This window comes from Prenolepis imparis, unplaced genomic scaffold (assembly GCF_030444845.1).
Source record: "Prenolepis imparis isolate NDT839.2.m4 unplaced genomic scaffold, iyPreImpa1.0 SCAF_3, whole genome shotgun sequence".
Taxonomy (NCBI): Eukaryota; Metazoa; Arthropoda; class Insecta; order Hymenoptera; family Formicidae; genus Prenolepis; species Prenolepis imparis.
In genome coordinates this window covers 8,386,534-8,414,084 of record NW_028141161.1, presented here as the reverse complement: position 1 = coordinate 8,414,084, position 27,551 = coordinate 8,386,534, and the positions used below count along the sequence as shown (strand labels likewise).

The following is a 27,551-nucleotide window of genomic DNA, read 5'->3' as shown; positions in this document are numbered from 1 at the left end:
CGTGACAACACGGTGGCCTTTAAATCGACGATAAATCCATGTGTGTCTCCCGATGCATCTAGACTCGCATGTCTGTTCATTCTCGTAACGTATTCCGTAACGTATCACTTTATTCCACGATTCATAGTAAAAGTAACTGAATTAATCCTCACATGAATAAGAGATTTTAAATGAAAACATAAAGATTTTATTGAAAATAAATAAATATATATGCAAAGAAAAATATGAATGAGAGATATGATATGATAAAACGACTTTTGCACTTTTCAGGCGATAAATCTATCATTAATCGCATGTAAATTGATGTTATTCATTGTTTCATTGACGGGAGGATTTTTATTGAAAATTTAAATCACCGTGTGTGTTTATTTATTAATCAGATTCAAAAAATTAATTTTTTCAGATAGGCTTAGTGAAAGCTTCAAAATCTTCGCTTCTGTTACAACAACTTAATTACAAGGGTGTTCATAATTCTTATGCTCCACGTGATGATAATCTACTACTTCTGAAATTGATTTCTCTCCAATAAATATCGCGACAAGTTTCAAATTACCAATGATTTGTAATTTTTGCAATCATGCAATCATACATTTATGCAATTATTATTACGTAGTGGACGATACCTGGGCGCTTACACAAATACGAAAAATAATACACGGAGGTAAATCCGATAAATTTGTTAATTTCATCCTCTTTATAAAAAAGATCTGCCACTTACTGTCGATGAAACAACGAGACCGCTAAATGACATTTTATTCCTGTCGATAACTTTATATTTGGTTAATGATTTTTCAATTTGTCAATTTGTTTACGGTTTTCAAACAATGTTCTCCAGCTCGTGAATACACATGCACATGATGCACAGAATGAACGATCGGCAACAATCGCGAATAGCAAATAGCCATTCGTGGGGGTCGTCTTCTCGAAGTAGAGAATCAGAGGGGGAAAGACTGATCATTTTCATTAGGTATATAAGGCCGGGGGCTCGCAGAAGTACAGACCCGCTGACAGGATTCTGTATGTAATCTCGGTGTAACAAAGGGTGTGTCCGTGTAAGATAGCCGTATTCCGGGTGATGCAGTGCGAAGTGTCCTTTTCGTTTTCGTTGTCCTATTGTTGTCGTAATTGACAGTCGTAATTACGATGGATCGTCGTGGGATCATTCACGCGCTGGTACGTCTTGCGGAAAAAATTCTAATGTTTGCATAACGTGTGAAAAAAATCGTCTAATCTATACTTTTATATATTTTTTATTTGATTTATTATATATATATTTATTATATATATATATATTTTTTATTTTATTTATAATATATTTTAGTTTGCCCCTAACGTAAAATAAATAAATTTAGGAATTTTGATACTGTTTGATTACTGATATACGTCATCCTAAAAAGACATTTTTTAAATCGCAAGTTAATCGAGAACATAATGAAAATCGATGATAATTTTTATAATATATTAGAGTTAGGAATAATTATTTACTATTTTAATTATAAGATATATTTTTTGTATTATTTTTCAATTACCTTTCAAGATGGTTTTCTAAGTGTCATTGTCAATTACTATTTCAGAGTATAATATAGCTTCAATTTTTTATTATAATTTTTGTGGAAAAAAATGAAGTATGAGATTAATTCGCAGTTAAAAATCTGACACTGTGTTCCATAGCGAGAAAGATAAGAGACGCGTCGCGATGCGCGTCGTTGTAAATTACATCTCGAAGTTCTTTTACTGGAGAACGTGAACCGCTACCAGAATCCCCGTGGATGCTGCGTTCTGTTCGCGGCTGATTACACGAACGGCGCGAATCGCTCGTAAATTTCGCGTTTGCCGCACAATCTCGTTACAACGCGCGTTTGCATTTGCATCTTTGCGGTAAAAGGTACGACCGCACTAACTGAATCGTTATATCGCACGTGCGGCGTAATTCAATAACTATAAAACTATGAAAGAAATAAAGATAGATCTTGACAAATCGATGCTATTAAAATCGCACGCGCGTTAAAGCTTACTTTAGCTCTCAAAGTGCATCGATGCATTAATTTAGTTTTAATAATCTTTTTTTTTTTGAGGGCATGAATGAACTCGTATTAGTTTAATCTTTGTATAAATTATTTTCAATTTAATAGATGTGCTCTCTCTCTTTCTTTCTCATCTTTTCTAATATCTGTGTTAATTGCTGTCTAATCCGACAGTTGCATTAACGTCGCAACTATTTCTACGAATCCCCAATGATGCAATTTAAGAGATTCTTTCCGCTATTAACCTTTGCATTAAATTTCTCTTTTATATTTTATATTCCACGCTCAAAGAACTGATTAATAACAGCCATAAAGATTAATAACCCGAGTGCTGAATCCTTTTAGCAGAACCAGTTACATCTTCCTCAGAGATAAAAGATATATATACCGCCGTTAAATATCGGTTGTCTCTTATAATATATATAGCGTGGCAGGGGTTGAGAGTTCACATCTTCGTTGAAACGATTTGCGAGATTCCCGCGACACCACTCCTTTCCACGACGACGACGCGGGGGCCCGCGATTGCGTCTTCATCTTCATATAATCGCGCGGCCGGTTATCGGGCCCCGAAGCGTTCGAAACACAGGCCCGGCCGGCCGGTCATCGATTAAGTAGAAAGTGTCCTTTAAAGAGGGATTTCCACCACCATCATCACTGTGAACGGCGATCGTTGATTATCCAACGCGACGCGCCGCATCGGTCGCGGGGTCATCCTCTCGGCAATTTCCCGGTCGCGATCGTAGATAGATATAGTTCATTAATTATATATTTATTTTAACGACTCAGAGATGAGAAAGGATGCTACTAGTCTTTCGATTCTCAAAATCGATTTTTTCGAGGAAAGAAAAAATCGATTTTGTCAAAAAAATTTAGAAGAGAGGTAATGTAAATATACATATATTAGGGTTGTTCAGAAAATAATGCCCTACATTTTTTTTTCTCAGAAACTATTTATTCAACAGATTTGAAATTTACACACAATGTACATGAATGTGTTTCCTCTTTACATATATTATTTTTCAACATAATCTCCATCAACTTCTAGCTTTACGTCAGCATGATACAAGTGTATGTTTAAATTAGAGATATCTTTAAATTATAGTGGCCCAAAAAGATGTATTCAGGAAATTGGAAAGAGCCAGATCGGGACTGTAGGATGAATAGAAAAGCACAATTTAGCTTCTGATATCCAACTTTTTGGGTCACTTAAAGATACACTCTGCGAGACGAAGTTTGGAAAATGACGAAGGCGCGATTGAAACAGTGAGCACATGATTATCTTGACAGGACAAGAGCTGATACAGTAAAGGCAAACATGCACTTGTATTGTACTGGAGTAAGGCTATAGAAGTTGATGCAGATTATGTTGAAAAATAATACATGTAAAGAGGAAACATCCATATATATTTCAAACCTGTTGAATAAATAGTTTCTGAGAGAAAAATGTAGAGCATTATTTTCTGAACAATCTTAATAAAATATGCAAATTTATTTTCTATAACTGATGTAAAAATTAATTCCTTCTTATAGATTTGGTGTTTGCTGTCATTCCCTCTGTCCTTCACCGAAAAACTATCCCCGGATCAAAAAGCGCCGCTGTTTGCGCGTGGTTCAGGCGGTCTGATCTTGAAACCACCCTTCGAGAGCGAACAGAAAGTCGCTGCGAGTCCACCGGTTTCCACCAATGTCCTCAGCGAGGAAGGTGTCGAGAGGATGGAGATCGCAACCTTCAAACTCGTGGATGGCGAATTGGTCCGAGTAGTAGAAGGATCTTACTCCTACAAGAGTCCTGAAGGAATTCCCGTTTCCGTTCAGTAAGTATAATATGTCCTATATATTTTATCGCGATAGAAATATTATGTCAAATTTATAGCTAATATTTTGAGCATCATTAACATGTTGCACTTAATACAATTATATTTAAATAGATTTTATATCTAAATGTTTCTGATTGTGAATCTGAGCTGAATCTCAATTTGAAGTCAAAGTTCTTCGGATATTCAACTGCTATTTAAATCTAAAAAATTATTAAAAAGCAGTTTGAATTTAGATTTAGAAACGTCGAACATCATATAATACTTACAAGTTACAAGTATGTAAACTGATTGTTTAGAGGTTTTTTTGTTAACGCTTTATTAATATTTTTTGACATAATCAGCTGATTAAATCGTTAATTTGTGCTAATTAAATTTTAAAATAATAATGTTATAGAAATTAAAATAATAATATGTTTTAAATAATATGTTATAATACTTTAAATACTCGATTAAATATTCGAATAAATACTCGATTAATATTTTTGACAGTTATCAGCTGATTTCTGTCAAAAAATTTTATTCGCGAATAAGGTATCATAATATATTATTTACAAAAGCTGATTTATATGGCATTTGCAATTTTTAATTTGAAGAATAAGATAGGTCTTATGTATAATTTTAATAATGTCTTAATTATAAACATACAAAAGCGTATATTTTCCCTAACATTCAAGAGATAAGAAAGCATAAAGCAATCTTTGTATTTGCAAGTTACGTTGCTGACGAGAACGGATACCGGGCTGGATTCAGACTAGGTCGTGCTGCGACCGGAGAAACGGGGTCTCGCATCAGACCCGCGGGGCCAGAAAGCATCACATTACGAAAAAGCAACGTCGATCGAAGTTACCTGCCACCGAAATAGAATGATTCCAGCTAATTCTAACTAAGACTGGCGTAAATACATTTTCGCGTGACGCTATTTAATAATAGGAGGCTATATATTTTTTGGCAATGTTTTTTGTCAGCAGGTGAAATGATTTTATTTGAACAAAGATATTGAGGCATGAATAGTTTTCAAACTCTGCGATTGGATGAATTACAGAAGTTGAAAGATATATAGATATATCTTATTTCTTGATTAATTTTAATTTTAATTGAACTTTATTTAATTTTGACATTTTTGTGTATAGTTGCTGAGAAGAAATATTTATTCTAACAAATTCTTACAATTACGAGAAAATATAATCAACTAAATGCTCGCAGAAAAAGAATTATTTCCTAATACACAATTATAATTACATTTATATTTTATTGTTACAGTTAATCCGTTTTTAATCTCATAAAACTAAGCAAATTCTTTATTCTCAATTTCCTTTTTAATCTTCATTAATTTATAAAATAATTTTTAGGTATATGAGAATAAAGAAGTTTAGACTAAAAAAAATTTGAATTATGTATTAACAAAAACATCTATACATTCGTTATAAAATAATATCATATACTTAAAAACCTTTTTTTATAAAGAATACGACCGACTTGATATTTAGATGAGTATTTGCATCACACATTTAACAATAAATGTCGCTGCCATAAAAATGTATCGTCTCCTAAATTATTTTATTTACATATATTTAAAATCCAAATTTAAATAGATATTTAAAAATATTAAAAATATTTAAATATATATTTAAAAATATACACATATATGTATCTATTATGTATTTATTTTGTATATTTAGAATTTTAAATTAAAAACATTAGAAACGATAGAAGATCCACTGTCCAGAAATGAGCATGTAAGATAGTTATATGTATACATGTTATTTAGAGTTGGTTAAGATTAAAATTGTCAGCCATAATATTTTTACCATCATAATGTTATTGACAAAAATATTCATATATACTAAAGCAAAAACTGCAAAACTTACTTTGTGAGATATAGTAGTTGACATATATGTATACACGCTTCATACAATATTCCGTTTTCGTTACGTTACTAACAATAAAACTGTATATAGGATAATTCATTAATATTGTTATGTCCAAGTCAAATTGATGTATCCACAGTTTTTGATAATGTTAATAAAAAATGTTATCAAAAAAACTGAGAAATACAAACTGCAAAGAAAATTAAAAAGAAAGGTTTACGAATATATGATTAAAGAATCAAAATCATACACAAAGAAAGAGCGAAAGAAATAAACAAACATATGACACATGAAAATCAGGACCACTATTTTGTCAAACAAAACGATCGACGTACGATAATGTAAAATTAATCATTGCTTAAAAAATTCTTTTAATACTATAATTACGAATATTATTTACTAATCGTATTTTAAGACAAATTATTCGACTGTGTACAAATATTTATAATTAAAAATATTCATTAATTATCCGGTGTCTGTGTGTAAATATATATAATATATATATCGTTCTTTTTTGCAAATACATATTCCGCAAGTTGTCATAAAAGTAACTTTATCCTTTGCAGGAACAAGAGATATTCCTATCGGCCAATCGGCCAAACCGTCACAGTCTGACGATATCACTCGCGTTTGCACTTCCGTATCTCGCTGCAGCTGTTGAATATTTAATTAATAAGTCGGCTTTTGCCAAGTATATTTGACGCGTTAAAAAATCGACGATGTATAGAGAAAATCTCACGTTCTGCTGTTGCGCGCTTCTATTAATTGTTGTATCTTTAATATCTCAATCAAGTTCTACGAGTGACGGTAAGAAAGACCAGAATTCTGTACAATGCGAGCTTGACGAGAACGCCAAAAGAAACCGTGACAAAAAAGCGGAATTAGCGCGGAATAATTTACGTAAAAATGCTACCAAGCATAACAACGATATGCAATACGAGTTTCGCATAAAATCCACGAGAAACAATCGCGATGATGACTCGATGGAGCATGAATTTTCTGCGCATTTTGTAAATTATCCTGAAAAAAATAATCAAATGGACTTTCGGGCGAATTTTACCAAGGCTGACAGCAAGAATAATTCCAATAATGGAAATGACAGCACAAATTACATCGTGCCGTACGAAATGTGCGATAATATTACTTGCATTCAACTTTGTTGTCCTCTCGGTAATCGTTTGGTTAACGAAAATTGCATTGCTGGAGAAAATGAATATGTTTTCCCAAACGTGTATGGCTATTCGAACGATTCGTTGCAGAGCGAAAATAAGACGGTGGATAAACTTTTTCAATCGTTCAATCTCCATGCCAGGAAATTAAGCACTTTCTGCTTAATCCGAACGATTCTCGCAAATACGACAAGTACATGTTTTTCACAAACGGTTCTCTGTATCTTCCTCATTTCGACTTATTCGTCGAATCAACGTCCTATTGTTTGGCTGTCGTGGATCATAATCAGTTTGATGCGATTGTCTGCTCGGAAACTGTGAACAATACCAATGATAAAGAAAGTAGTATCGGTATAAATAATATCATAATAGAGATATTGTCCATCTTTTTATATTTTGGTTGCCGTATAGTGTCTATGCTGTGTTTGCTCATAGTATTCTTGGTGTACTCTATATTGCCAGAACTTCGCAATACACATAGTTTCATGCTGCGCAGATACAGCAGCTTGTCGTGTATGGCATGCATGATCGACATTATGAACGAGCTAATCGATACACATAGTCAGATATATTTCATCTGTCTTATGAGCGGTACAGTAAATCATATAATAATGCAATGTATGCACTAGGCTTACTATACTCCTGTTCATTACTGTTTAACAATAAAACTTGAATGTACAATTCGGTAAAGCACAAGAATTAATAATGAATAAAAGTGAAATTTTGTCTGCATTTTAACGTACAATCATACAATTTGAGTTTGTTTGAATAAATATCTTTTTGTTTGTGTCATTAAAATTTTGCAGAAATTATATGTCTCTCTTAAATCAAAATTATTTAATTTAATATTTCCACATATTTAATTATTATTATTATACTGCTTTCTGTTATAAATTTTTAATGTAAAAAGTTGAAGAAAATGGGTTTTATTTATATAGAGATATGGTGGTATGTGTAAATTAGAAGTGTTTTAGAATTATCTTTCACTTAATCAATTCATCTTTCACTTTCAATATATGTTTCACTTAAGATTAAGACGTTGTTTATTTCATTGTTGCAGCTTTAATAGCTTATTTCTTTTTTTTGGCGAGCTTCTTCTGGTTAAGTGTAATGAGTTTCGACATGTGGTGGACATTTAGGTAAATTGCCAAGTATATTATTCATGTTATTCTTTATCTTTATAATATAAATTAATTTTTATAAGATTGTGTGATTTATCAGACATATGATACAATAAAATATTTATCTATTATATACATATGTGCGCGCACATTCAAATATTATAACAATATTTATAACAATATCCCTTTCTAAAAAAAGGCATGTTAAAGTATTTCGAAGTATTGTTGCTTCTTTTCCGCAATGCTAATTAGCTGCTTCAATTTGCGTTGTACGTTATATTCGTAGCATCGAGATTATCAGCTTATAACTGTCAAAAATATTAACCGAGGTTTAAATATTGCAACATATTATTTAAAACATATTATTTAATTTAATTTTATTTTGGATTAACTATCAAACTGCTAACTCTCGCGATTACAATCTCTCGATGCTATGAATGTAACTATAAGGAGAGCACGAAGAAAATTAAAAAAGAGATACAAGAAGAAAGTCAATGCTCGAAACTACACGTTATAATCGTGTGAGTAAAATGAATGAAATACATTTGTGTAAGGCTTAACTTAAATGATGTCTTCAATCGCGATAAGAAGGTCGGCGACTCGGACATGTAATATGATACCTCAATCGGTCGAGCGTGCCTTTTAAAAATAAAGCGAGAAAAATGCGAAGAGGAAAAAAAGAGAGAAGAATATATAGAAAAGACTTTCTTCGCATATCTTTTCTTATTCTCTTCGCGTCCTTCTAACTTTATCACTATTGTTTTTTTAAAAGGCACGCTTGAATAAGCATTGTTCGACTTTACATATGCATACATTTATTTCATTCGTTTACGCACGCGATTAAGTCACATGTAATTCCGAACATTTTCTACAAATGTGTTTTTATTAATATTTTTTGACATATATCAGCTAATTAAAGCGTTAATTTGCTAATTAAATTTTAAAATAATATTATGTTATAAAAATTAAAATAATAGTATGTTTTAAATAAAATGTTAGAGTACTTTAAACTCGTCTTTTTATATATAACTCGTCAAGAATTATTTGGTATCAAGCAGACACCAGCGTACAAATTTTTTAACATGATATACATAAAATAAGGATGCGTCGCATAGGGTCAGCGGTAAAAAAGTATCGATTTCAAATATTTTAAGACGAGCCAAAAATTCATCGATTATACATTTTAATAGTACATTGATTACAGAATCTTTTGGTACCAAGCAGACAACAGCGTACAAACTTTTTCATTTGCTATACATAAATTAAGGATGCGTCGCACAGGGTCAGCGGTAAAAAAGTATCGATTTCTAATATTTTAAGACGAGCCAAAAATTCATCGATTATACATTTTAATAGTACATTGAATATAGAATCATTTGGTACCAAACAGACACCAGCGTACAAATTTTTTAACTTGATATACATAAAATAAGTTTGCGTCGCATAGGGTCAGCGGTAAAAAAGTATCGATTTCTAATATTTTAAGACGAGCCAAAAATTCATCGATTATACATTTTAATAGTACATTTATTACAGAATCATTTGGTACCAAACAGACACCAGCGTACAAATTTTTTAACTTGATATACATAAAATAAGGTTGCGTCGCATATGGTCAGCGGTAAAAAGTATCGATTTCCAATATTTTAAGACGAGCCAAAAATTCATCGATTATACATTTTAATAGTACATTTATTACAGAATCTTTTGGTACCAAGCAGACAACAGCGTACAAACTTTTTCATTTGCTATACATAAATTAAAGATGCGTCGCATAGGGTCAGCGGTAAAAAAGTATCGATTTCTAATATTTTAAGACGAGCCAAAAATTCATCGATTATACATTTTAATAGTACATTGAATATAGAATCATTTGGTACCAAACAGACACCAGCGTACAAATTTTTTAACTTGATATACATAAAATAAGTTTGCGTCGCATAGGGTCAGCGGTAAAAAAGTATCGATTTCTAATATTTTAAGACGAGCCAAAAATTCATCGATTATACATTTTAATAGTACATTTATTACAGAATCATTTGGTACCAAACAGACACCAGCGTACAAATTTTTTAACTTGATATACATAAAATAAGGTTGCGTCGCATACGGTCAGCGGTAAAAAGTATCGATTTCCAATATTTTAAGACGAGCCAAAAATTAATCGATTATACATTTTAATAGTACATTTATTACAGAATCTTTTGGTACCAAGCAGACAACAGCGTACAAACTTTTTCATTTGCTATACATAAATTAAGGATGCGTCGCACAGGGTCAGCGGTAAAAAAGTATCGATTTCTAATATTTTAAGACGAGCCAAAAATTCATCGATTATACATTTTAATAGTACATTGAATATAGAATCATTTGGTACCAAACAGACACCAGCGTACAAATTTTTTAACTTGATATACATAAAATAAGTTTGCGTCGCATAGGGTCAGCGGTAAAAAAGTATCGATTTCTAATATTTTAAGACGAGCCAAAAATTCATCGATTATACATTTTAATAGTACATTTATTACAGAATCATTTGGTACCAAACAGACACCAGCGTACAAACTTTTTCATTTGCTATACATAAATTAAGGATGCGTCGCATAGGGTCAGCGGTAAAAAAGTATCGATTTCTAATATTTTAAGACGAGCCAAAAATTAATCGATTATACATTTTAATAGTACATTTATTACAGAATCTTTTGGTACCAAGCAGACAACAGCGTACAAATTTTTTCATTTGCTATACATAAATTAAAGATGCATCGCATAGGGTCAGCGGTAAAAAAGTATCGATTTCTAATATTTTAAGACGAGCCAAAAATTCATCGATTATACATTTTAATAGTACATTTATTACAGAATCATTTGGTACCAAACAGACACCAGCGTACAAATTTTTTAACTTGATATACATAAAATAAGGTTGCGTCGCATATGGTCAGCGGTAAAAAGTATCGATTTCCAATATTTTAAGACGAGCCAAAAATTCATCGATTATACATTTTAATAGTACATTTATTACAGAATCTTTTGGTACCAAGCAGACAACAGCGTACAAACTTTTTCATTTGCTATACATAAATTAAAGATGCGTCGCATAGGGTCAGCGGTAAAAAAGTATCGATTTCTAATATTTTAAGACGAGCCAAAAATTCATCGATTATACATTTTAATAGTACATTTATTACAGAATCATTTGGTACCAAACAGACACCAGCGTACAAATTTTTTCATTTGCTATACATAAATTAAAGATGCATCGCATAGGGTCAGCGGTAAAAAAGTATCGATTTCTAATATTTTAAGACGAGCCAAAAATTCATCGATTATACATTTTAATAGTACATTTATTACAGAATCATTTGGTACCAAACAGACACCAGCGTACAAATTTTTTAACTTGATATACATAAAATAATGATGCGTCGCATATGGTCAGCGGTAAAAAGTATCGATTTCCAATATTTTAAGACGAGCCAAAAATTCATCGATTATACATTTTAATAGTACATTTATTACAGAATCTTTTGGTACCAAGCAGACAACAGCGTACAAATTTTTTATTACGATAAACATAAAATTAGGATGCGTCGCACAGGGTCCGCGTCAAAAAAGTATCAATTTCTAATATTTTAAGACGAGCCAAAAATTCATCGATTATACATTTTAATAGTACATTGATTACAGAATCTTTTGGTACCAAGCAGACAACAGCGTACAAACTTTTTCATTTGCTATACATAAATTAAGGATGCGTCGCATAGGGTCAGCGGTAAAAAAGTATCGATTTCTAATATTTTAAGACGAGCCAAAAATTCATCGATTATACATTTTAATAGTACATTGATTACAGAATCTTTTGGTACCAAGCAGACAACAGCGTACAAACTTTTTCATTTGCTTTACATAAATTAAGGATGCGTCGCATAGGGTCAGCGGTAAAAAAGTATCGATTTCTAATATTTTAAGACGAGCCAAAAATTCATCGATTATACATTTTAATAGTACATTTATTACAGAATCATTTGGTACCAAACAGACACCAGCGTACAAATTTTTTAACTTGATATACATAAAATAATTTTGCGTCGCATAGGGTCAGCGGTAAAAAAGTATCGTTTTCTAATATTTTAAGACGAGCCAAAAATTCATCGATTATACATTTTAATAGTACATTTATTACAGAATCTTTTGGTACCAAGCAGACAACAGCGTACAAACTTTTTCATTTGCTATACATAAATTAAGGATGCGTCGCATAGGGTCAGCGGTAAAAAAGTATCGATTTCTAATATTTTAAGACGAGCCAAAAATTCATCGATTATACATTTTAATAGTACATTTATTACAGAATCTTTTGGTACCAAGCAGACAACAGCGTACAAATTTTTTCATTTGCTATACATAAATTAAAGATGCATCGCATAGGGTCAGCGGTAAAAAAGTATCGATTTCTAATATTTTAAGACGAGCCAAAAATTCATCGATTATACATTTTAATAGTACATTTATTACAGAATCATTTGGTACCAAACAGACACCTGCGTACAAATTTTTTAACTTGATATACATAAAATAAGGTTGCGTCGCATATGGTCAGCGGTAAAAAGTATCGATTTCCAATATTTTAAGACGAGCCAAAAATTCATCGATTATACATTTTAATAGTACATTTATTACAGAATCTTTTGGTACCAAGCAGACAACAGCGTACAAACTTTTTCATTTGCTATACATAAATTAAAGATGCGTCGCATAGGGTCAGCGGTAAAAAAGTATCGATTTCTAATATTTTAAGACGAGCCAAAAATTCATCGATTATACATTTTAATAGTACATTGATTATAGAATCATTTGGTACCAAAGAGACACCAGCGTACAAATTTTTTAACTTGATATACATAAATTATTTTGCGTCGCATAGGGTCAGCGGTAAAAAAGTATCGATTTCTAATATTTTAAGACGAGCCAAAAATTCATCGATTATACATTTTAATAGTACATTGATTACAGAATCTTTTGGTACCAAGCAGACAACAGCGTACAAACTTTTTCATTTGCTTTACATAAATTAAGGATGCGTCGCATAGGGTCAGCGGTAAAAAAGTATCGATTTCTAATATTTTAAGACGAGCCAAAAATTCATCGATTATACATTTTAATAGTACATTTATTACAGAATCATTTGGTACCAAACAGACACCTGCGTACAAATTTTTTAACTTGATATACATAAAATAAGGTTGCGTCGCATATGGTCAGCGGTAAAAAGTATCGATTTCCAATATTTTAAGACGAGCCAAAAATTCATCGATTATACATTTTAATAGTACATTGATTATAGAATCATTTGGTACCAAACAGACACCAGCGTACAAATTTTTTAACTTGATATACATAAATTATTTTGCGTCGCATAGGGTCAGCGGTAAAAAAGTATCGATTTCTAATATTTTAAGACGAGCCAAAAATTCATCGATTATACATTTTAATAGTACATTGATTACAGAATCTTTTGGTACCAAGCAGACAACAGCGTACAAATTTTTTATTACGATAAACATAAAATTAGGATGCGTCGCACAGGGTCCGCGTCAAAAAAGTATCAATTTCTAATATTTTAAGACGAGCCAAAAATTCATCGATTATACATTTTAATAGTACATTGATTACAGAATCTTTTGGTACCAAGCAGACAACAGCGTACAAACTTTTTCATTTGCTATACATAAATTAAGGATGCGTCGCATAGGGTCAGCGGTAAAAAAGTATCGATTTCTAATATTTTAAGACGAGCCAAAAATTCATCGATTATACATTTTAATAGTACATTGATTACAGAATCTTTTGGTACCAAGCAGACAACAGCGTACAAACTTTTTCATTTGCTTTACATAAATTAAGGATGCGTCGCATAGGGTCAGCGGTAAAAAAGTATCGATTTCTAATATTTTAAGACGAGCCAAAAATTCATCGATTATACATTTTAATAGTACATTTATTACAGAATCATTTGGTACCAAACAGACACCAGCGTACAAATTTTTTAACTTGATATACATAAAATAATTTTGCGTCGCATAGGGTCAGCGGTAAAAAAGTATCGTTTTCTAATATTTTAAGACGAGCCAAAAATTCATCGATTATACATTTTAATAGTACATTTATTACAGAATCATTTGGTACCAAACAGACACCAGCGTACAAATTTTTTAACTTGATATACATAAAATAAGGTTGCGTCGCATAGGGTCAGCGGTAAAAAGTATCGATTTCCAATATTTTAAGACGAGCCAAAAATTCATCGATTATTCATTTTAATAGTACATTGATTACAGAATCTTTTCGTACCATGCAGACACCAGCGTACAAATTTTTTAATATGATAAACATAAAATAAGTATGCGTCGCACAGGGTCCGCGTCAAAAAAGTATCAATTTCTAATATTTTAAGACGAGCCAAAAATTCATCGATTATACATTTTAATAGTACATTGATTACAGAATCTTTTGGTACCAAGCAGACAACAGCGTACAAACTTTTTCATTTGCTATACATAAATTAAGGATGCGTCGCATAGGGTCAGCGGTAAAAAAGTATCGATTTCTAATATTTTAAGACGAGCCAAAAATTCATCGATTATACATTTTAATAGTACATTTATTACAGAATCATTTGGTACCAAACAGACACCTGCGTACAAATTTTGTAACTTGATATACATAAAATAAGGTTGCGTCGCATATGGTCAGCGGTAAAAAGTATCGATTTCCAATATTTTAAGACGAGCCAAAAATTCATCGATTATACATTTTAATAGTACATTGATTATAGAATCATTTGGTACCAAACAGACACCAGCGTACAAATTTTTTAACTTGATATACATAAATTATTTTGCGTCGCATAGGGTCAGCGGTAAAAAAGTATCGATTTCTAATATTTTAAGACGAGCCAAAAATTCATCGATTATACATTTTAATAGTACATTGATTACAGAATCTTTTGGTACCAAGCAGACAACAGCGTACAAATTTTTTATTACGATAAACATAAAATTAGGATGCGTCGCACAGGGTCCGCGTCAAAAAAGTATCAATTTCTAATATTTTAAGACGAGCCAAAAATTCATCGATTATACATTTTAATAGTACATTGATTACAGAATCTTTTGGTACCAAGCAGACAATAGCGTACAAACTTTTTCATTTGCTATACATAAATTAAGGATGCGTCGCATAGGGTCAGCGGTAAAAAAGTATTGATTTCTAATATTTTAAGACGAGCCAAAAATTCATCGATTATACATTTTAATAGTACATTTATTACAGAATCTTTTGGTACCAAGCAGACAACAGCGTACAAATTTTTTCATTTGCTATACATAAATTAAAGATGCATCGCATAGGGTCAGCGGTAAAAAAGTATCGATTTCTAATATTTTAAGACGAGCCAAAAATTCATCGATTATACATTTTAATAGTACATTGATTACAGTATCTTTTGGTACCAAGCAGACAACAGCGTACAAACTTTTTCATTTGCTATACATAAATTAAGGATGCGTCGCATAGGGTCAGCGGTAAAAAAGTATCGATTTCTAATATTTTAAGACGAGCCAAAAATTCATCGATTATACATTTTAATAGTACATTTATTACAGAATCTTTTGGTACCAAGCAGACAACAGCGTACAAATTTTTTCATTTGCTATACATAAATTAAAGATGCATCGCATAGGGTCAGCGGTAAAAAAGTATCGATTTCTAATATTTTAAGACGAGCCAAAAATTCATCGATTATACATTTTAATAGTACATTTATTACAGAATCTTTTGGTACCAAGCAGACAACAGCGTACAAACTTTTTCATTTGCTATACATAAATTAAAGATGCGTCGCATAGGGTCAGCGGTAAAAAAGTATCGATTTCTAATATTTTAAGACGAGCCAAAAATTCATCGATTATACATTTTAATAGTACATTGAATATAGAATCATTTGGTACCAAACAGACACCAGCGTACAAATTTTTTAACTTGATATACATAAAATAAGTTTGCGTCGCATAGGGTCAGCGGTAAAAAAGTATCGATTTCTAATATTTTAAGACGAGCCAAAAATTCATCGATTATACATTTTAATAGTACATTTATTACAGAATCATTTGGTACCAAACAGACACCAGCGTACAAATTTTTTAACTTGATATACATAAAATAAGGTTGCGTCGCATACGGTCAGCGGTAAAAAGTATCGATTTCCAATATTTTAAGACGAGCCAAAAATTAATCGATTATACATTTTAATAGTACATTTATTACAGAATCTTTTGGTACCAAGCAGACAACAGCGTACAAACTTTTTCATTTGCTATACATAAATTAAGGATGCGTCGCACAGGGTCAGCGGTAAAAAAGTATCGATTTCTAATATTTTAAGACGAGCCAAAAATTCATCGATTATACATTTTAATAGTACATTTATTACAGAATCATTTGGTACCAAACAGACACCAGCGTACAAATTTTTTAACTTGATATACATAAATTATTTTGCGTCGCATAGGGTCAGCGGTAAAAAAGTATCGATTTCTAATATTTTAAGACGAGCCAAAAATTCATCGATTATACATTTTAATAGTACATTGAATATAGAATCATTTGGTACCAAACAGACACCAGCGTACAAATTTTTTAACTTGATATACATAAAATAAGTTTGCGTCGCATAGGGTCAGCGGTAAAAAAGTATCGATTTCTAATATTTTAAGACGAGCCAAAAATTCATCGATTATACATTTTAATAGTACATTTATTACAGAATCATTTGGTACCAAACAGACACCAGCGTACAAATTTTTTAACTTGATATACATAAAATAAGGTTGCGTCGCATACGGTCAGCGGTAAAAAGTATCGATTTCCAATATTTTAAGACGAGCCAAAAATTAATCGATTATACATTTTAATAGTACATTTATTACAGAATCTTTTGGTACCAAGCAGACAACAGCGTACAAACTTTTTCATTTGCTATACATAAATTAAGGATGCGTCGCACAGGGTCAGCGGTAAAAAAGTATCGATTTCTAATATTTTAAGACGAGCCAAAAATTCATCGATTATACATTTTAATAGTACATTTATTACAGAATCATTTGGTACCAAACAGACACCAGCGTACAAATTTTTTAACTTGATATACATAAATTATTTTGCGTCGCATAGGGTCAGCGGTAAAAAAGTATCGATTTCTAATATTTTAAGACGAGCCAAAAATTCATCGATTATACATTTTAATAGTACATTGAATATAGAATTATTTGGTACCTAACAGACACCAGCGTACAAATTTTTTAACTTGATATACATAAAATAAGTTGACGTCGCATAGGGTCAGCGGTAAAAAAGTATCGATTTCTAATATTTTAAGACGAGCCAAAAATTCATCGATTATACATTTTAATAGTACATTTATTACAGAATCTTTTGGTACCAAGCAGACAACAGCGTACAAACTTTTTCATTTGCTATACATAAATTAAGGATGCGTCGCATAGGGTCAGCGGTAAAAAAGTATCAATTTCTAATATTTTAAGACGAGCCAAAAATTCATCGATTATACATTTTAATAGTACATTTATTACAGAATCATTTGGTACCAAACAGACACCAGCGTACAAATTTTTTAACTTGATATACAAAAAATAAGGTTGCGTCGCATAGGGTCAGCGGTAAAAAGTATCGATTTCCAATATTTTAAGACGAGCCAAAAATTCATCGATTATTCATTTTAATAGTACATTGATTACAGAATCTTTTCGTACCATGCAGACACCAGCGTACAAATTTTTTAATATGATAAACATAAAATAAGTATGCGTCGCACAGGGTCCGCGTCAAAAAAGTATCAATTTCTAATATTTTAAGACGAGCCAAAAATTCATCGATTATACATTTTAATAGTACATTGATTACAGAATCATTTGGTACCAAACAGACACCAGCGTACAAATTTTTTAACTTGATATACATAAAATAAGGTTGCGTCGCATACGGTCAGCGGTAAAAAGTATCGATTTCCAATATTTTAAGACGAGCCAAAAATTCATCGATTATACATTTTAATAGTACATTGATTACAGAATCTTTTAGTACCAAGCAGACAACAGCGTACAAACTTTTTCATTTGCTATACATAAATTAAGGATGCGTCGCATAGGGTCAGCGGTAAAAAAGTATCGATTTCTAATATTTTAAGACGAGCCAAAAATTCATCGATTATACATTTTAATAGTACATTGAATATAGAATTATTTGGTACCTTACAGACACCAGCGTACAAATTTTTTAACTTGATATACATAAAATAAGTTGACGTCGCATAGGGTCAGCGGTAAAAAAGTATCGATTTCTAATATTTTAAGACGAGCCAAAAATTCATCGATTATACATTTTAATAGTACATTTATTACAGAATCATTTGGTACCAAACAGACACCTGCGTACAAATTTTTTAACTTGATATACATAAAATAAGGTTGCGTCGCATATGGTCAGCGGTAAAAAGTATCGATTTCCAATATTTTAAGACGAGCCAAAAATTCATCGATTATACATTTTAATAGTACATTGATTATAGAATCATTTGGTACCAAACAGACACCAGCGTACAAATTTTTTAACTTGATATACATAAATTATTTTGCGTCGCATAGGGTCAGCGGTAAAAAAGTATCGATTTCTAATATTTTAAGACGAGCCAAAAATTCATCGATTATACATTTTAATAGTACATTGATTACAGAATCTTTTGGTACCAAGCAGACAACAGCGTACAAACTTTTTCATTTGCTTTACATAAATTAAGGATGCGTCGCATAGGGTCAGCGGTAAAAAAGTATCGATTTCTAATATTTTAAGACGAGCCAAAAATTCATCGATTATACATTTTAATAGTACATTGATTACAGAATCTTTTGGTACCAAGCAGACACCAGCGTACAAATTTTTTAACTTGATATACATAAAATAAGGTTGCGTCGCATAGGGTCAGCGGTAAAAAGTATCGATTTCCAATATTTTAAGACGAGCCAAAAATTCATCGATTATACATTTTAATAGTACATTTATTACAGAATCTTTTGGTACCAAGCAGACAACAGCGTACAAACTTTTTCATTTGCTATACATAAATTAAAGATGCGTCGCATAGGGTCAGCGGTAAAAAAGTATCGATTTCTAATATTTTAAGACGAGCCAAAAATTCATCGATTATACATTTTAATAGTACATTGATTACAGAATCTTTTGGTACCAAGCAGACAACAGCGTACAAACTTTTTCATTTGCTATACATAAATTAAAGATGCGTCGCATAGGGTCAGCGGTAAAAAAGTATCGATTTCTAATATTTTAAGACGAGCCAAAAATTCATCGATTATACATTTTAATAGTACATTTATTACAGAATCATTTGGTACCAAACAGACACCTGCGTACAAATTTTTTAACTTGATATACATAAAATAAGGTTGCGTCGCATATGGTCAGCGGTAAAAAGTATCGATTTCCAATATTTTAAGACGAGCCAAAAATTCATCGATTATACATTTTAATAGTACATTGATTATAGAATCATTTGGTACCAAACAGACACCAGCGTACAAATTTTTTAACTTGATATACATAAATTATTTTGCGTCGCATAGGGTCAGCGGTAAAAAAGTATCGATTTCTAATATTTTAAGACGAGCCAAAAATTCATCGATTATACATTTTAATAGTACATTGATTACAGAATCTTTTGGTACCAAGCAGACAACAGCGTACAAATTTTTTATTACGATAAACATAAAATTAGGATGCGTCGCACAGGGTCCGCGTCAAAAAAGTATCAATTTCTAATATTTTAAGACGAGCCAAAAATTCATCGATTATACATTTTAATAGTACATTTATTACAGAATCTTTTGGTACCAAACAGACACCAGCGTACAAATTTTTTAACTTGATATACATAAAATAAGGTTGCGTCGCATAGGGTCAGCGGTAAAAAAGTATCGATTTCTAATATTTTAAGACGAGCCAAAAATTCATCGATTATACATTTTAATAGTACATTGAATATAGAATTATTTGGTACCTAACAGACACCAGCGTACAAATTTTTTAACTTGATATACATAAAATAAGTTGACGTCGCATAGGGTCAGCGGTAAAAAAGTATCGATTTCTAATATTTTAAGACGAGCCAAAAATTCATCGATTATACATTTTAATAGTACATTTATTACAGAATCTTTTGGTACCAAGCAGACAACAGCGTACAAACTTTTTCATTTGCTATACATAAATTAAGGATGCGTCGCATAGGGTCAGCGGTAAAAAAGTATCAATTTCTAATATTTTAAGACGAGCCAAAAATTCATCGATTATACATTTTAATAGTACATTGATTACAGAATCATTTGGTACCAAACAGACACCAGCGTACAAATTTTTTAACTTGATATACATAAAATAATTTTGCGTCGCATAGGGTCAGCGGTAAAAAAGTATCGATTTCTAATATTTTAAGACGAGCCAAAAATTCATCGATTATACATTTTAATAGTACATTTATTACAGAATCATTTGGTACCAAACAGACACCAGCGTACAAATTTTTTAACTTGATATACATAAAATAAGGTTGCGTCGCATAGGGTCAGCGGTAAAAAGTATCGATTTCCAATATTTTAAGACGAGCCAAAAATTCATCGATTATTCATTTTAATAGTACATTGATTACAGAATCTTTTCGTACCATGCAGACACCAGCGTACAAATTTTTTAATATGATAAACATAAAATAAGTATGCGTCGCACAGGGTCCGCGTCAAAAAAGTATCAATTTCTAATATTTTAAGACGAGCCAAAAATTCATCGATTATACATTTTAATAGTACATTGATTACAGAATCATTTGGTACCAAACAGACACCAGCGTACAAATTTTTTAACTTGATATACATAAAATAAGGTTGCGTCGCATACGGTCAGCGGTAAAAAGTATCGATTTCCAATATTTTAAGACGAGCCAAAAATTCATCGATTATACATTTTAATAGTACATTGATTACAGAATCTTTTAGTACCAAGCAGACAACAGCGTACAAACTTTTTCATTTGCTATACATAAATTAAGGATGCGTCGCATAGGGTCAGCGGTAAAAAAGTATCGATTTCTAATATTTTAAGACGAGCCAAAAATTCATCGATTATACATTTTAATAGTACATTGATTATAGAATCATTTGGTACCAAACAGACACCAGCGTACAAATTTTTTAACTTGATATACATAAATTATTTTGCGTCGCATAGGGTCAGCGGTAAAAAAGTATCGATATCTAATATTTTAAGACGAGCCAAAAATTCATCGATTATACATTTTAATAGTACATTGATTACAGAATCTTTTGGTACCAAGCAGACAACAGCGTACAAACTTTTTCATTTGCTATACATAAATTAAAGATGCGTCGCATAGGGTCAGCGGTAAAAAAGTATCGATTTCTAATATTTTAAGACGAGCCAAAAATTCATCGATTATACATTTTAATAGTACATTGATTATAGAATCATTTGGTACCAAACAGACACCAGCGTACAAATTTTTTAACTTGATATACATAAATTATTTTGCGTCGCATAGGGTCAGCGGTAAAAAAGTATCGATTTCTAATATTTTAAGACGAGCCAAAAATTCATCGATTATACATTTTAATAGTACATTGATTACAGAATCTTTTGGTACCAAGCAGACAACAGCGTACAAACTTTTTCATTTGCTATACATAAATTAAGGATGCGTCGCATAGGGTCAGCGGTAAAAAAGTATCGATTTCTAATATTTTAAGACGAGCCAAAAATTCATCGATTATACATTTTAATAGTACATTTATTACAGAATCTTTTGGTACCAAGCAGACAACAGCGTACAAATTTTTTCATTTGCTATACATAAATTAAAGATGCATCGCATAGGGTCAGCGGTAAAAAAGTATCGATTTCTAATATTTTAAGACGAGCCAAAAATTCATCGATTATACATTTTAATAGTACATTTATTACAGAATCATTTGGTACCAAACAGACACCAGCGTACAAATTTTTTAACTTGATATACATAAAATAATGTTGCGTCGCATATGGTCAGCGGTAAAAAGTATCGATTTCCAATATTTTAAGACGAGCCAAAAATTCATCGATTATACATTTTAATAGTACATTTATTACAGAATCTTTTGGTACCAAGCAGACAACAGCGTACAAACTTTTTCATTTGCTATACATAAATTAAAGATGCGTCGCATAGGGTCAGCGGTAAAAAAGTATCGATTTCTAATATTTTAAGACGAGCCAAAAATTCATCGATTATACATTTTAATAGTACATTGATTATAGAATCATTTGGTACCAAACAGACACCAGCGTACAAATTTTTTAACTTGATATACATAAATTATTTTGCGTCGCATAGGGTCAGCGGTAAAAAAGTATCGATTTCTAATATCTTAAGACGAGCCAAAAATTCATCGATTATACATTTTAATAGTACATTTATTACAGAATCATTTGGTACCAAACAGACACCAGCGTACAAATTTTTTAACTTGATATACATAAAATAAGGTTGCGTCGCATAGGGTCAGCGGTAAAAAGTATCGATTTCCAATATTTTAAGACGAGCCAAAAATTCATCGATTATACATTTTAATAGTACATTGATTACAGAATCTTTTCGTACCTTGCAGACACCAGCGTACAAATTTTTTAACTTGATATACATAAAATAAGGTTGCGTCGCATAAGGTCAGCGGTAAAAAGTATCGATTTCCAATATTTTAAGTCGAGCCAAAAATTCATCGATTATACATTTTAATAGTACATTTATTACAGAATCTTTTGGTACCAAGCAGACAACAGCGTACAAACTTTTTCATTTGCTATACATAAATTAAGGATGCGTCGCATAGGGTCAGCGGTAAAAAAGTATCGATTTCTAATATTTTAAGACGAGCCAAAAATTCATCGATTATACATTTTAATAGTACATTTATTACAGAATCTTTTGGTACCAAGCAGACAACAGCGTACAAATTTTTTCATTTGCTATACATAAATTAAAGATGCATCGCATAGGGTCAGCGGTAAAAAAGTATCGATTTCTAATATTTTAAGACGAGCCAAAAATTCATCGATTATACATTTTAATAGTACATTTATTACAGAATCATTTGGTACCAAACAGACACCTGCGTACAAATTTTTTAACTTGATATACATAAAATAAGGTTGCGTCGCATATGGTCAGCGGTAAAAAGTATCGATTTCCAATATTTTAAGACGAGCCAAAAATTCATCGATTATACATTTTAATAGTACATTTATTACAGAATCTTTTGGTACCAAGCAGACAACAGCGTACAAACTTTTTCATTTGCTATACATAAATTAAAGATGCGTCGCATAGGGTCAGCGGTAAAAAAGTATCGATTTCTAATATTTTAAGACGAGCCAAAAATTCATCGATTATACATTTTAATAGTACATTGATTATAGAATCATTTGGTACCAAAGAGACACCAGCGTACAAATTTTTTAACTTGATATACATAAATTATTTTGCGTCGCATAGGGTCAGCGGTAAAAAAGTATCGATTTCTAATATTTTAAGACGAGCCAAAAATTCATCGATTATACATTTTAATAGTACATTGATTACAGAATCTTTTGGTACCAAGCAGACAACAGCGTACAAACTTTTTCATTTGCTTTACATAAATTAAGGATGCGTCGCATAGGGTCAGCGGTAAAAAAGTATCGATTTCTAATATTTTAAGACGAGCCAAAAATTCATCGATTATACATTTTAATAGTACATTTATTACAGAATCATTTGGTACCAAACAGACACCTGCGTACAAATTTTTTAACTTGATATACATAAAATAAGGTTGCGTCGCATATGGTCAGCGGTAAAAAGTATCGATTTCCAATATTTTAAGACGAGCCAAAAATTCATCGATTATACATTTTAATAGTACATTGATTATAGAATCATTTGGTACCAAACAGACACCAGCGTACAAATTTTTTAACTTGATATACATAAATTATTTTGCGTCGCATAGGGTCAGCGGTAAAAAAGTATCGATTTCTAATATTTTAAGACGAGCCAAAAATTCATCGATTATACATTTTAATAGTACATTGATTACAGAATCTTTTGGTACCAAGCAGACAACAGCGTACAAATTTTTTATTACGATAAACATAAAATTAGGATGCGTCGCACAGGGTCCGCGTCAAAAAAGTATCAATTTCTAATATTTTAAGACGAGCCAAAAATTCATCGATTATACATTTTAATAGTACATTGATTACAGAATCTTTTGGTACCAAGCAGACAACAGCGTACAAACTTTTTCATTTGCTATACATAAATTAAGGATGCGTCGCATAGGGTCAGCGGTAAAAAAGTATCGATTTCTAATATTTTAAGACGAGCCAAAAATTCATCGATTATACATTTTAATAGTACATTTATTACAGAATCTTTTGGTACCAAGCAGACAACAGCGTACAAATTTTTTCATTTGCTATACATAAATTAAAGATGCATCGCATAGGGTCAGCGGTAAAAAAGTATCGATTTCTAATATTTTAAGACGAGCCAAAAATTCATCGATTATACATTTTAATAGTACATTTATTACAGAATCATTTGGTACCAAACAGACACCAGCGTACAAATTTTTTAACTTGATATACATAAAATAAGGTTGCGTCGCATATGGTCAGCGGTAAAAAGTATCGATTTCCAATATTTTAAGACGAGCCAAAAATTCATCGATTATACATTTTAATAGTACATTTATTACAGAATCTTTTGGTACCAAGCAGACAACAGCGTACAAACTTTTTCATTTGCTATACATAAATTAAAGATGCGTCGCATAGGGTCAGCGGTAAAAAAGTATCGATTTCTAATATTTTAAGACGAGCCAAAAATTCATCGATTATACATTTTAATAGTACATTGATTATAGAATCATTTGGTACCAAACAGACACCAGCGTACAAATTTTTTAACTTGATATACATAAATTATTTTGCGTCGCATAGGGTCAGCGGTAAAAAAGTATCGATATCTAATATTTTAAGACGAGCCAAAAATTCATCGATTATACATTTTAATAGTACATTGATTACAGAATCTTTTGGTACCAAGCAGACAACAGCGTACAAACTTTTTCATTTGCTATACATAAATTAAGGATGCGTCGCATAGGGTCAGCGGTAAAAAAGTATCGATTTCTAATATTTTAAGACGAGCCAAAAATTCATCGATTATACATTTTAATAGTACATTTATTACAGAATCTTTTGGTACCAAGCAGACAACAGCGTACAAATTTTTTCATTTGCTATACATAAATTAAAGATGCATCGCATAGGGTCAGCGGTAAAAAAGTATCGATTTCTAATATTTTAAGACGAGCCAAAAATTCATCGATTATACATTTTAATAGTACATTTATTACAGAATCTTTTGGTACCAAGCAGACAACAGCGTACAAACTTTTTCATTTGCTATACATAAATTAAAGATGCGTCGCATAGGGTCAGCGGTAAAAAAGTATCGATTTCTAATATTTTAAGACGAGCCAAAAATTCATCGATTATACATTTTAATAGTACATTGAATATAGAATCATTTGGTACCAAACAGACACCAGCGTACAAATTTTTTAACTTGATATACATAAAATAAGTTTGCGTCGCATAGGGTCAGCGGTAAAAAAGTATCGATTTCTAATATTTTAAGACGAGCCAAAAATTCATCGATTATACATTTTAATAGTACATTTATTACAGAATCATTTGGTACCAAACAGACACCAGCGTACAAATTTTTTAACTTGATATACATAAAATAAGGTTGCGTCGCATACGGTCAGCGGTAAAAAGTATCGATTTCCAATATTTTAAGACGAGCCAAAAATTAATCGATTATACATTTTAATAGTACATTTATTACAGAATCTTTTGGTACCAAGCAGACAACAGCGTACAAACTTTTTCATTTGCTATACATAAATTAAGGATGCGTCGCACAGGGTCAGCGGTAAAAAAGTATCGATTTCTAATATTTTAAGACGAGCCAAAAATTCATCGATTATACATTTTAATAGTACATTTATTACAGAATCATTTGGTACCAAACAGACACCAGCGTACAAATTTTTTAACTTGATATACATAAATTATTTTGCGTCGCATAGGGTCAGCGGTAAAAAAGTATCGATTTCTAATATTTTAAGACGAGCCAAAAATTCATCGATTATACATTTTAATAGTACATTGAATATAGAATTATTTGGTACCTAACAGACACCAGCGTACAAATTTTTTAACTTGATATACATAAAATAAGTTGACGTCGCATAGGGTCAGCGGTAAAAAAGTATCGATTTCTAATATTTTAAGACGAGCCAAAAATTCATCGATTATACATTTTAATAGTACATTTATTACAGAATCTTTTGGTACCAAGCAGACAACAGCGTACAAACTTTTTCATTTGCTATACATAAATTAAGGATGCGTCGCATAGGGTCAGCGGTAAAAAAGTATCAATTTCTAATATTTTAAGTCGAGCCAAAAATTCATCGATTATACATTTTAATAGTACATTGATTACAGAATCATTTGGTACCAAACAGACACCAGCGTACAAATTTTTTAACTTGATATACATAAAATAATTTTGCGTCGCATAGGGTCAGCGGTAAAAAAGTATCGATTTCTAATATTTTAAGACGAGCCAAAAATTCATCGATTATACATTTTAATAGTACATTTATTACAGAATCATTTGGTACCAAACAGACACCAGCGTACAAATTTTTTAACTTGATATACATAAAATAAGGTTGCGTCGCATAGGGTCAGCGGTAAAAAGTATCGATTTCCAATATTTTAAGACGAGCCAAAAATTCATCGATTATTCATTTTAATAGTACATTGATTACAGAATCTTTTCGTACCATGCAGACACCAGCGTACAAATTTTTTAATATGATAAACATAAAATAAGTATGCGTCGCACAGGGTCCGCGTCAAAAAAGTATCAATTTCTAATATTTTAAGACGAGCCAAAAATTCATCGATTATACATTTTAATAGTACATTGATTACAGAATCATTTGGTACCAAACAGACACCAGCGTACAAATTTTTTAACTTGATATACATAAAATAAGGTTGCGTCGCATACGGTCAGCGGTAAAAAGTATCGATTTCCAATATTTTAAGACGAGCCAAAAATTCATCGATTATACATTTTAATAGTACATTGATTACAGAATCTTTTAGTACCAAGCAGACAACAGCGTACAAACTTTTTCATTTGCTATACATAAATTAAGGATGCGTCGCATAGGGTCAGCGGTAAAAAAGTATCGATTTCTAATATTTTAAGACGAGCCAAAAA

At 31.3% G+C, this 27,551-nt stretch overlaps 1 protein-coding gene and 1 pseudogene across 2 annotated transcripts in view; both read left to right on the top strand.

Annotated features, from left to right (window-relative positions):
- The first annotated feature begins 804 nt into the window (after positions 1-804).
- Positions 805-6,175, top strand: LOC145933933 (uncharacterized). Its single transcript, XM_083034003.1, has 3 exons — positions 805-1,173; positions 3,555-3,838; positions 4,553-6,175. The coding sequence occupies exons 1-3, from the start codon at positions 1,144-1,146 to the stop codon at positions 4,701-4,703; spliced, it is 465 nt and encodes a 154-aa protein (XP_082890129.1). The 5' UTR covers positions 805-1,143; the 3' UTR covers positions 4,704-6,175.
- A 66-nt stretch (positions 6,176-6,241) lies between these two features.
- LOC145933910 (G-protein coupled receptor Mth2-like) overlaps positions 6,242-27,551 on the top strand; it is a 28,723-nt pseudogene continuing 7,413 nt past the window's right edge. The window contains exons 1-2 of the transcript XR_014424945.1: positions 6,242-7,469; positions 7,939-8,017. The product of XR_014424945.1 is annotated as a G-protein coupled receptor Mth2-like (transcript). The remainder of the gene's footprint in view (positions 7,470-7,938; positions 8,018-27,551) is intronic.